Source organism: Octodon degus, unplaced genomic scaffold (genome assembly GCF_000260255.1).
Source record: "Octodon degus isolate 3935 unplaced genomic scaffold, OctDeg1.0 scaffold00147, whole genome shotgun sequence".
Lineage (NCBI taxonomy): Eukaryota > Metazoa > Chordata > Mammalia > Rodentia > Octodontidae > Octodon > Octodon degus.
In genome coordinates this window covers 3,215,773-3,228,565 of record NW_004524723.1, presented here as the reverse complement: position 1 = coordinate 3,228,565, position 12,793 = coordinate 3,215,773, and the positions used below count along the sequence as shown (strand labels likewise).

The window sequence follows — 12,793 nt, the reverse complement described above, 5'->3', positions numbered from 1 at the left end:
TATTTTTAAATTTTAGAGAAGGGTCTACAAAGTGTTCAGGGTCTTACTACTAGATCAGACTTGTAGTGATCTGCCTATTTACAGCCTCCCAAGAGCTGGGATTACAGGCACACGCCACCATGCCCAGTCTCAATTGCTGTCTCAGTGTGCCTGAGGGACAGAGCTGGCACTGCAGGCCTGGGGATCGAACCCCTGGCCCTGCGCCTGCTTTCAGGTGCTTTAATCCACTGAGCTATTTGGCCAGCCCTGTATTATATTTTTATAATACCTGTTACTGTACCTTTGTCAGGTGTCTCCTCTGTGAGACCCCCAGCATGGATTCGCTGTCTTGCTACATGATGGGAATCCAGGCCATTGAACAAAGCTCTCAATAGTCACAGTAGCTTCTACTCTGAAGACCTTTTGACTGGGTAGGAGCAGGGTAGGAGAAAGTTTTCAGCTCTGTGTTTATTGAAGGCTGGTTCTTAACAGCCATCAAACATTACCTCACACATGTCATCAATTCCATCTCCCCCACTAAAAGGCCCACTGAGGGTAGAAAGCATGTCCTCCTGCTGCCTGCTTAGCGCTGCAACCTGGACAAGATCAGCTTGCAAGGGTGAGCAGAAATACCAAAACAACACCCAGGATTTGGAGGCAGATTTAGTGACATAAGTGGGCACTGATAGGGATCACTCCCAAAATATCCAGCCCTGATCTCTGGTGGGCTAGGGCTTAATGGGGTAAGCAAGTAGGAAGTACAGAGGGAGAAGGGCTCGTTAGTTGGGTTATACAAGGAGCATCACAGTGACCTGACCAGCTGTTTCTAAGACAGGAGTGACCAGATCTAAAACAGGAACTGTTACCTGGGCAACTAACAACTGAAGCATACTGGCTAGGTAGGGAGCGGGGGTGGGGGCACATTATTTCTGATACAGACTCAGTAAATCATCAGATCAATTGAGTCTTTACATCAAACCACTCTTCTAGGAAGGCATCCCCAAGAAGCAGATAAAACCAAAGCCCTGTGCTTACAAATGTTCAAGGCAAGAGATTATGTCTGGGCCGGGTTGAGCCACTACTCTGTCCACTCCCAGAGCCAGAGCTGTGGCTGCTGCGCTGCAGGCTGCTACTCATCTCCTCTTCCAGAGACTGTGGATTACACTACTTTTTAATTGTTTTCCCAGGTTTGCATTCCTTCTGTGTTTGCAAGCAGGCTGTAACCCAATAGTATTAGTGATTTACCCATAACTAATTGTTGTATCTATCTTTTGGTCCTATTTTGAGATTTTATTCATGAACCAGTCTTAACTTTTTGAGAACACTGAAATGAGGCCAAAGGTCAAATACTCATTCACAAGAATGTATTAGATGCAGATTCTGGGTGAGGGGACTGAGGCACAAAGGGGAACAACACATGGCTCCTGTCTTCAGAAGAATTGTAGTCCAGGCGTGTGATGGAGTCTTTCTTTTTCCTTGGAAAAAAAAAATGAGGTGAAACATATTGAATGCAGAATATCTAGAAAGCCCAAGTAAGAAAAGAAAAAGATCGCCCAAAATTCAGCCTGTGTTTGTACATTCTGCGGGCAGGGCTTGTGCCTCACTGTGGCTCTGTCCACAAAACTGCACACAGAAATTAGTGCCAAGCATGAGTTTAGTCAACATTTTTTGAATAGAAAGAGCTGTTAGGTTTTTCAGCAGTAGTGTGGCACAGAAGCAGAAGAAAAGGATGTAGGGCCAATAGCAATGGGCAGGAGAGTGCCTGAGTGCCCTCTGCATAGGAGAGGCATTTGTTACATTGGGCAGGACATGGAGGTGAGAGGAGGTGAGAGGATCCCAGGGAGGTGAGAGGATCCTCTGGGGGGGGGGGGTGTGCTGAGACTTCATGAACTTTTGGTAGAGGCAGAATTTGAAGGGCAGATTTAGTGACCCACAAGGAGCTGATTGGAGGCTCCCTGTGTGTGCAGAAAAGGTAAAAGGAAGTTGTATCCAGGGCTGGAGTGGGAAGAAGGAGGAAGTGGTCATTGAGAAGATAAGCTATTGTTTGGGGATTCAGCCGTGTTGAACCAGGGCCATGATAATTTAGCAGTTTATACTCAGGCTGGAGCCTATCAAGACCACCCTTCATGCCCCCACTCTGAGATAGCCAATGTTAAAGGCTAGAAAATATTCTCAGCTTCCTTTTGTTGGTTGGTGACTGACCTGGATGTGATTCTCCTGCCTTACCAAGAGGCATGGTGTGATTCTTCTGCCAGGCTAGTGAAAGCACAGCCTTTTTATCACAGGCTGCTTACCAGGGCTATTGGTTGTTTACCTGCTCAACTGGAGCCACCTTCTACACCACCACCACCACCACACACCATAGTCCAGAGGATTTTCTTAGGTGTGAGTAAAGCACACCATGCCTCTTGCATTCCCCACCACCATGGGTGCATAAAGGCCTCGGGGATGGGAAGTTGGTTTAAGATTGCTTTCCTTGGATAGAACAGAACTTTCAGCAGTCCTTGAGTCAGGCTACCTGTGGAGTCACCTGCAGGGGTTTTCAAAATTGATTCTGGGCCCCACTTTGCATCAATAAGGCAGATATTTTTTTTTTAAAAAAAGCAGAAAAGCAAACACTCCTTTGGCATGAGGTCTTTTTGTGTTTCTAAAGCTTCCCTGGTTAGGGACTGAGAACCACTGGTTTGTACAGTGTTGTAGGTACCTTCTGAGAGTAGGCACTGCAGTGGCCAGAGTTGGGACATTGAGCCCTAGAACTTGGCATGTTAAGTTTCTGCAGCCCACTTCTGATATGCCTGAGTGGTGTAAGTAAGTAATTATTTGCAAGAGGGAAGACAAAGAAGGAAGTAACATCTGTGTTCCATCTGGGCCCCTCCAAAAGAAGAACACAGAAACTGTGTGTTCATGTTGGTAGGGAAGATGCAGGAATGTGAGTGGGAAGGCGTGCTGTTCCACATGGAACATGAGGGCTCAGGCTTCACTAGGAAGGAAGGAAGGAAGAATTTTGAACTATGAGAGATAAGAGACCAGGGAGATGGCTCAGTAGAATAAGTGCTTTCCTGGCAAGCACAAGGGCCTGAGTTCAATCCCTGGTTCCACCAAAATAAATAAATAAATACATAAATAAATAAATAAATAAACAGTCTTTGAGAAAAAAAAAGAAAGATAAGCCACTTTAATAATAGGCTGCTTAGCAGAAGGAAGATAACTGAATTGGATAATCTTTATTGAATAGGTACTGAGTACTCGCTATTCATTAAGCATTGTGTTAAGCACTAGACATACCTATTTCATTTAACTTTTATGACATGTGTCCCTGCATTATAGTGGAAGAAATTGATGTTAGTTGCTGTTAGTTAAAAAAGGAGCAAACAATCCCAGTAAACAGGGTGGTAACCCCTGCTTCTGTGGCTGCAAAGCCCATGTGTCTTCCACCACTCCAAGTTTGTGGCCTGATTAGAGGTAATAGAAAGGGTGAGATGGAAGGAGGGTATCAGAGCACCCACTCCCTCAAGAAGGGGTAACTTTCCAGAATGTCTGAGCAGCTAGCATGTTCTCTCTTTTGTGAAGGAACTGGGTCATCCTGAGGCAGGCAGCATGCTGTGCACAGGCCATTCCAGCAGCTTCTCCTGAGCCAGCTGTGGGCTTGGGCAAGTGCCCCAGAAGGCCTGAATCTCTGCCTGCTGTCTGGTGTGGCGCCAAGGTCACAACAGTTAGCGGTTTCCCATTGTCCTGCAGACACCTGGGCTCCAGGACAGGACGGACAGACTTTTTTCCCCTTCAGCCAGAGAAGCTGTGCATTCAGCTGCTCAAAAGGAACTTTCCTTTGCCAGGACAAGGGGGTGGGGGGAGGAAGATACTTGGAAGGAAACCAACAGGTAAGCCCACTTTGGTGACTCTTCCAGTTTGCTGAAGCTAGGGTCCTGAGTTTTTAAGACTTCATAGCTGGGAAGAAGCAGTGCCATAGCACCCGTGTGCCTGCTGACTGGCAGGGGACATGGGACTGTGTGTGGGAGGGGAGGAAGAACAGCTGAGGACAGGGAGGAGGGTCCTGCCCCACATGTGGCAGACCTCCGAGGGACGACAGCCTCTAGGGCCAACAGCAATAGACAGGAAAGTGAGTGCCCTCTATGTAGGAGAGGAATTTGTAATTGCGACAGTAGAGCAGCACAGCAAGGCGCCACTTGGGCTGCAGCCTCCATCGCCTAAATGGTTCTTTTTTTTTTTTTTTTCATTTCAGTAGGGCAGAAGTCTCCTCTCTTAGTTGCTTAGGATTCAAGCAATTTTCTGTTTCTTTGTGTTTTTCAGATCTTAAATCCAAATTTCATCCAAGAAGGTGAGTTACATAGGGGTAGAACTGAAGATGTGGAATTGGCTTAAAAAACCCACAGTATTTCTAGCACTCAGTAGAGACCTTCAGCAGTAGTGACATATTTCCGTATTTATGGACAAAGAAAGATGTTATGATAAACTATTCAGTGAAAAAGGCTATGACATGCAGTATGTCTAAGGGCATTCAATTTGGTAAAAAGTATGTTTGTATAATATTCACAGTAGTTACCTCTGGATCTTGGAGCTTTTGTTCCTTTTTGTTTTTGTATATTTTCTAATTTTTATACAATTACCGTTTAATATATTGTTCAGAGTGACCCAGATGTTTTAACAGTACAAGGCTGAAGATTATTTGAGTTGCTGTACAACATGAGTGGGGATAAGAATACTGTGTTTTTTAAAGTGCTATTTTAGCCTGAGTGGATTACAAATGATGTAAACGGATATCCATTTGATCACAGTGGCCCCAGAATTCCTCGTGCCCTTAGTGGATGTGACCTGCTTGCTTGGGGACACGGTGATACTGCAGTGCAAAGTCTGTGGGCGGCCGAAGCCCACCATTACCTGGAAAGGTCCAGACCAGAACATCCTGGACACAGACAACAACTCGGCCACATACACAGTCTCCTCCTGGTGAGCTCATGGCCTGGGGTGTGCATCAGCCTCCACACAGCGTCCAGGGGCTCATTCCGAGCTGCAGCTCTGTGCACTCCTAGTGTCCCCAAGAGCTGCCCCCCAGGACTATTAGAGACGTAGCACTTGACCTTCATCAGGAAATTGAGGGAAAAACCACAGGTGGCTTAGAGCCCCCACAGAGAATCCTTGCTGTAAGACTGAGGACTGGCTTCGGCCGCCCAAGCATCCTGCCCTGGCCCACATAGCTAATGTAACTCAGCACCTTGTACCTCGTGTGGAGCCAGCAAGAACTGTTTGGGAAAACTGTGTTCTGGACCATGTAAAACAGAGAAAAGAATAAACTTTACATTCCAGGTCAAGTATGAGCCTTCACAGTCCCTGTCTCACAGCAACCCCATTAAATGATCTGTCTCTAAAGGATCCCCAGGGAACTCTCTAAGTCAGGAGAAATAGTGACGGCTCCAGAGCTGGGGTAGGAATATGGTGCTCCAATCTGGATGCCGTGGGGTGTTGTGGGCCCTCCAGAATGCTGTGAAACTGACCTAAGAACAATTTTATAAGAAGAGGGGAAAAGAGGAGCTCATTCTAAAATGTTCAATAGGAAATCAAGCCGCAATCATACTTCTACACAGATAAGACCATTCTTCCCGTCATTCTGCTCCTAATCATGCGCTTCATTGTTAGTGCCACTTTCAGTGGACAAACAATAGCAAGCCCTAAGCACGCAGCCATCACTTAGGGAAGGAACACCTAACGTCAAGAAACGTTCAGCCATCAACTTAACATCTGTGCGTGTGTGGGATAGACAAAAATACTACCATTTTGTACTGTTCTCAACAGAGACTCTCAACTAGGTCAAAAAGTCTGTGGCCCTGAGAAACTTGGAGTGAGAGTCTGTGCTTTATGGGACAGATGAAGAGCCCAGAATGGGTCACAGCTGTGGGAAGGGGGGGGGCTGGCCTGGCTTCTGCTTTAACTCTTTTGGGGCAGTTCTTCCTACTGGGGGCTCCTGGACCCCACTGGATTAAGCAGAAAAATTAGCATGTAGGTAAAGGCATTTACTTTTTCTTAATTCACTTCATTATTTTAAGGCATGATTTAAAATACTTAAATATTTTCATGCTTTAGTCTTCTCATACTTTTGTACTATTCATTGTTGATTTGTGTGGTTGAAAATAATTTGGGACAAAAGTTGCTAGTGGTAGTAGATAATACTAATTATGTTACAAATTGTCACTTTATATATTTCAAGTCATAAGAAATAGTCTTCTATTTCTTATCTCATGTGATTCCTTCATCTGCCCCTTATTTCCATAAATTTTATCCATAGATGAGTTCATGGGGATACAGAGGCAAAGTGGCCACCCAGGGCGTGGAGGCTGGCACAGAACAGGGTAGCCCTGGGCCTATAGGCTCTCAGCTAAGCACACCGCATGCCAACCCTACGGGATTTTACCTGACAAGAAATCGTCTCATGGTAATTCTGAAGGACATCCTTTTGTGTCCCTAGTGACTCTGGGGAAATCACCCTGAAGATCTGTAACCTGATGCCCCAAGACAGTGGGATTTACACCTGCATAGCCACAAATGACCATGGAACCACGTCCACATCTGCCACAGTCAAGGTGCAAGGTACAGTGTCTTTCTTTATTCTACTTGTAGGCATTTTAAAAATTACAACCTTATACTTACCATCTGACCATTTTTAAGCAGCTCAGTGGAATCCTTTCATATTTTGTGCTGCCATCCATCCATCCATCCATCCATCCATTCATCTGCCCATCCATCCACAGAACTCGTCATCTTTCAAACTGAAACTCCATCCATGTCCATTTAGTAGCAACTCCTCATTTCTCCCTCCTACACTCCTGGCCACAACTTTTATGCTTTCTGTCACTAGGAAGCTGTTAGTCAAACATTGTAAGTGATCAAATCTTCCTGAGACCCAGGGTAGAAATGATCCTGTGTGAAAATTCCAAAATAAAATTTTGGCCAATCAGAAGAGAACGCATCTTTAATCTTTGCTAAGAGATATCTGCCAACTACCACAGCTTCCTGCATGGTTCCCTAACTGTGCTTCCTTCCTAGTATGCAATGTTTAGTCTGAGGAAGCACATCAGACCACAGAGTGAATCACAAGTCTCCCTGGGCCCAGACAAAGGTGTGCTGTCTTGTGGATGCCATAGGAAGAATTTGAGATTAGATTAGGTCACATTTTCAAGGTGCCATCCTGCGTAAAGGGAAATATCAGCTTCTACCAAGCAACCCTAACCTCTTCTCTGTCTCCACAGGTGTTCCCGCAGCGCCCAACCGTCCCATCGCCCAGGAGAGGAGCTGCACCTCTGTAATTCTCCGCTGGCTCCCGCCAGCCAGCACAGGAAACTGCACCATCTCAGGGTACACCGTGGAGTACAGGGAGGAAGGTGAGTGCCCTGCTCTTCTGCTTTCCTCCTCCAGGGAGGTCCTCAGGGACAGGAGCTCCAAGCCTTTATCTCTGGAAGGCCTTGCCTCGTGGTGTCTCCCAACTCAGCACAGAGGCCTCTGGGCCAGGCTCCAGTTTGTGTTTGACCTACAAGCCTGGGCAGCCAATTTCACTAAGGGGCTCTAAACTTTCCTGACATGATTGCAGCCCAAGGTGGGGTTCAAAGTGCCTTCGCTGCACTGGTTTGCTCACCCCATAGAGACAGGGCTGGTTAGGGCCTGCAGATGAAGCAGGTAAGAGCTACAGATAGAACCACAAGCCTGGGATCAGTAAGAGGCAGAGCTAGCGCTAGACCCCAGCTCTCTATAGTTTGCTAATTTGCCATCTTTCTCCCAGAGTAATAACTGGGATAATGTGACCTGAGCTCTACTCCTGTCCCCACATATAATTCAGAGAGCATATGTATGCATGTATATTTTAACTGCACAATTTAAAATGTTGTGATTGAAGACTGGCAAGATAGCTCAGTGGGCTAAGAGCCTGCTTAGGCAAGCGCAGGGACTGGGGTTCAATCCCTGTCACCACATGCCATGCCAGCCCTGCCCCAGGCCCAATGAGGTGGCCACTAAAACCAGGCATGGTGGCACATACATATAATCCCAGTGCTGGGGAGGCTGAAAACAGGAGGATTGCTGAGTCTGAGCTGTATAGTGAGACCCTGTACCAAATACATAAAAAATTGTGATTTAAGCTTTTAAAATTTGTTACATGTACATGCTAAAAGTGCATATATTTCCTTAGTAATTGGAAACAACTGAGCCTGCCATCTAGTTATTCAGAATTCATGTTTTTTAATTTTATAGCATTATTTTTTTTAAATTGTATTTATTTATGTATGTGTGTGTGTGTGTGGCCAGCTCAGCCCACCAGGGGGCGGGGCTGGCTGGCATGTGGTGCTGGGGGATCGAACCACGGTCCCCGTGCTCTGCCAAGATTGCTCTAAGTAGGTGCTTTAGACCACTGAGCCATCTCACCAGCCCCCAGAATTCATTTTTAAAAGAATCTTCCAGGTAGCTTTGTTAATAATATATGTCTGAACCACATTATGAATTAAACAATCAAATAGATAGATATTGCTTGCCTCCTCCCCAGCCCAAAACATTTCATTTTCTTTATGTTCTCTGGTAATTTTAGGCCTCCTGTCTTATTTTTTATTGCAAAGGTCCTGGACAGCTAGAAAGTGATTAATTTTGGCATCTATCTTAGGCTGTCACACTGAGTCTCCTGGGTTGACATGAGGCTTGAATGATGAGTGGGAGACACATTTCGCAGAGGTCACATCTGCCCTAGCATCCCTAAGCTTGAGCCCAGTCTCCCTCACTAAGCTCTCTTGGGCAGACTGTTTAGTATTTCTGAGGCTCAGTTTCTTTTATGCTCATACTTTCCAGGATTTCTGCAAGTTTAAATGAGCAAATTCAATGAGAGAGCTGCAAGGAAGACACCCGCCATAGTATGTTACATACATCTAGTGCTCACTTCCAGTTTGTTTCAATTTCCAAAGACATACTTCCTCTCGTTTTGTAGCTGATGTGCACTATTTCCTCCAGCTTAATTAACTCTTTGCCACATGTTCCTCTGTAATGTCAGGAGTGTTACATCTTTTGATTTGCACAGTTGCACACTGGAGAGGGGACAGAACTCCTAAGCTGACCTCTTCCACAACCATCAACAGTTCTGAAGTCACTTAGGGTCTGGTTTAGACCCCTGCCTGCCACAGTTGACCCACAGGCTTTCAGAGGTTGAAGCAGTGCCACAACTGTGCACTCCAGCAGATTTATCCATTTTTGGTTTTTTTGTCTGCTGAAGGTCTCTCAAACAATGTGGCTTTGTCTTTGTCTCTCTCCTTGTCCTCCAACACTGTGCCTTAGGTTCCCAGGTCTGGCAGCAGTCGGTGGCTTCGACCTTGGACACCTACCTTGTCATTGAAGACCTTAGTCCCGGGTGTCCTTATCAGTTCAGAGTCAGTGCCAGCAACCCTTGGGGAATCAGCCTTCCCAGTGAACCCTCAGAATTTGTGCGACTTCCAGAGTATGGTGAGTCCCCGTCAGGCAGTGGGGTCATGGTGCCTGGCCCCCTGTCGCAAACTCACTGGCATCATCAGGTCCCTGTGCAAAAGGTGACCTGGAACTGCTCAGCCACTACAGTCAAGCGCCTTTTCAGCATCTGAAGAAGGATTCTATTAAGAGGGTGCAGAGGTTAGGTCTGCCACCCTGGCTAATCCTGCACTGCAGCATTCCCAGGAGAACCAGGTGTCACCCCAGGAATGCATGTGGAGGGAGTCATGACCCATAGCAGTTCTGCATGCTCCCTGCAGAGACAGGACAATGAAGCCCACTTTCATCCAGGCAGCTCTGTGGGCAGCTGCTTCCCTCACAGCATCCAGGACAGTCCCACTTACCAACTTCAAACCGAGAGAACAGCAACCTGGCTAAATGATTTCCCTACAAAATGAATATTTGATGCCTTCCTAGAATTTCTTTTGTCAGTGTAAATATATTTTTATGTAGGTTTGTTAAAAGATTAAGATATAAGGGGAATTTTAGGAGAAGAAACTTGCTAGCTAAAAGAGTATCCTAATAGTAATATTTCAGGTGGTGTTAGGAAGTGGCCTATGTGTATTGAGGACAGGAGGGTGGGGTTGTCACTGTACTTACATGGCATTGGTTCATGGTTCTTAGGGTTAAAGAAAATCTGTAGTCCCCAGAGTGCTGTGAGCCACTCCTCTTCCCCAGATGAGTCAGAACATGTTCTCTGCTCCTGCCCCCTCTGCCAGCCTAGTCACTTCCCTCCTGGTGACTTTGACTTATTCCCATGAGCCTGTAACTCATTGAGAAACCATGGCTTTGGGTCTCAGTGTCCCCATGTGATGGGCCACATGGGGACACTGAGCCAGGCTGTGGTGTGGACAACCTGAGGTGACCAATATAGCATCAGGAGAGCCAACCTGTTAATGTAGCTCCTCTCCCCAAGTCACTCACTCAGCCAGCCTAGATGGGCATGCTTTGTGTCTTGCTGTGACTTTCCAGCATTGGTTCCCACAACACAGACATATATGGACCTGCATACTGTGTGTGGGGGGTGGTATGTGGGTGTGGGCGTGGGTGACCATACATATATCTTTACCATCATGCAAGGTAAAGTGGCCAAAGGATCACGGTGGACTAAGTTGAAGCATGCAGGGCACTGGAGCCACTCCTGCCAGCCCGAGGCCAGTGCAAGTCGGAGAAGTCCGAGAAATGCTTGAGCATGCCCTTCCTCTCCTCCTTCCTTGAGCTGTGATCTCCCCATCGCCTTCATCTTCCCTATGTCCCTGGTTCTCACAATCTCTGCTAACCCTTCCAAGTGTTTTCTACTCTCCCTTCTTATGTGTCTACCAGATTTCTACTTTTAAGGGAGCTACGTTTCGGATTGCCCCAAGTTTTCCCTTTGTGTAAAGATGACAGAGAGTCTGACTTTGGAGTGTCACTCTGTGTCATGTCAGTTTTCCCTTGGATGATATTTTAAAAATAACTTTCCCACCACCATAGCATCCATATTTGGGCATGAGTACAACTTTGTGGTTATGCTGGAGCTCTTCTGTTAGCTTTTTCCTTATTCCCCTGTGAAATCCTCGATACCATCAATGGATCCCCTGTCTTTCTCCCAAAGATGCAGCTGCAGATGGAGCCACCATTTCTTGGAAGGACAACTTTGACTCTGCGTATACTGAACTGAATGAGATTGGAAGGTAAGAATGGTTTTCTGTGAACACTCAGCAATATGACCACAAAATAATGATATGTTTTTGTCCTTCTTTCTTTTTGTTTTGTTTTGTTTTGTTTTGTTTTGTTTTGTTTTGTTTTGTTTTGTTTTGTTTGGGGGGGCAGAACTGGGGATCTAACTCAGGCCCTTGCACTTGCCAGGGAAGCACTTATTTTACTGAGCCATTTCGCCATCTCCCTGGCCCTCTTCTTTCTTTTATAAATACGTTTTCTTTATAGGAAGAAAACATCTAGAATATTTGTATATGTTCTCTAGTGTTCTTTTTACTTAAGTTGGATGCTTCTCTTGTCAGTCCTCAGCCTCTCTTCATTTGTTTATTGTTTGTTTAGACAGGGTCTTGCTATGTAGCCCAGCCTGGCCTCAAACTCACAGCAATCCTCCTGCCTCCCAAGTGACGGGATTACAGGCCTACACATTTTCAGCCTCAAATTCTTTTAAGCACAATTTTTGTTACATTTCTCATTTGGCATTTTCATTATTTTATTTTCAACTGATTCTCTAACCAAATTATAATGGAAAAAAATTTTAATTGGTATGGAATTTTTGTTTTTGTTTAGGTTGGGTTTTTTGGTTTTGTTTTGTTTTGTTGTTTGTTTGTTTTGTGGAACCGACGATTGAACTCAGGCCCTTGCACTTGCCAGGGAAGTGCTTATTCTACTGAGCTATGTCCCCAGCCTCTGAGCTGTCTCCCCGGCCCATTTTTGTTTAGTTTTTTGACACAGGTTCTCACTAAGCCTTTTAGTCTGGATTTGAATTCATTATATAATCCAGACTGCCCTCAATCTCATGTTTGTCCTTCCACTTCAGCATCCCAAGAGCTCCAAGTGCTGGGATTGCAGGTGTGTACTATCACACCTGCTTTATGTATGATTATTTTTTAAAGAATTGCCTTTTGTAGGGCAGGGTGTGCTGGCATATGCCTATAATCTCAGCACTTGGGAAGCTGAGGCAGGAGGATTGTTGCAAGTTTGAGACCAGTATGGGCTACAAAGCAAGCTCAAGGCCAGCCTAAATAGCAAGACAATATCTCAAAAAGACTAAAAATAAAAATAAAAAAATAATTATCTTTTGTTGTTTCCTAAATTAGCTACATTTTGGTTACAGAATCTAGTTAGTCTGTTTGAAATATTTCTTATCCTTATGTCTTATTTCATCTTAAATTATGGTGTCAGAGTGCATCCATTTACCTACAAATGACTCAAGTTTATCCTTCCTTGTGGCAGTATAATCTGCCTGTATGTAAGTACCACATTTTCTTTATCTATTCATGGGTTGTTTCCAAACTTTAGCTAGTATAAATTAGGCTGCTATAAACATTGGCATGGATTTATCACTGTGATATAATGACTTTAACTCTTTTGGGAAGATGCTTAGAAGGGAAACAGCTGAATCAAATGCAACCTCTACTTTTGGTTTTTTGAGGAATCTCAATACTGATTTCCATAGTGGTTATACCAGTTTACACTCCTACCAACAGAGGAGAAGAGTTCCTTTTCTCCTATAACCTCACCGGCATTTGTTATTGGTTGATTTCTTGATAATAACCATTCTTGCTAGAGTGAGATAAACTCTTAGGATTCTTTTAATTTGTGTTTCTCAAAT

At 45.1% G+C, this 12,793-nt stretch overlaps 1 protein-coding gene across 7 annotated transcripts in view; it reads left to right on the top strand.

Annotated features, from left to right (window-relative positions):
- The window catches only part of Kalrn (kalirin RhoGEF kinase), a 733,834-nt gene that overhangs the window by 701,288 nt on the left and 19,753 nt on the right, over nt 1-12,793 (top strand). For all 7 annotated transcript variants that reach the window (XM_023702250.1, XM_023702249.1, XM_023702247.1 and 4 more), the window contains 6 exons: nt 4,288-4,315; nt 4,773-4,944; nt 6,458-6,579; nt 7,239-7,370; nt 9,298-9,462; nt 11,078-11,156. In XM_023702250.1, coding sequence (XP_023558018.1) covers nt 4,288-4,315; nt 4,773-4,944; nt 6,458-6,579; nt 7,239-7,370; nt 9,298-9,462; nt 11,078-11,156 — 698 coding nt within the window. The remainder of the gene's footprint in view (nt 1-4,287; nt 4,316-4,772; nt 4,945-6,457; nt 6,580-7,238; nt 7,371-9,297; nt 9,463-11,077; nt 11,157-12,793) is intronic.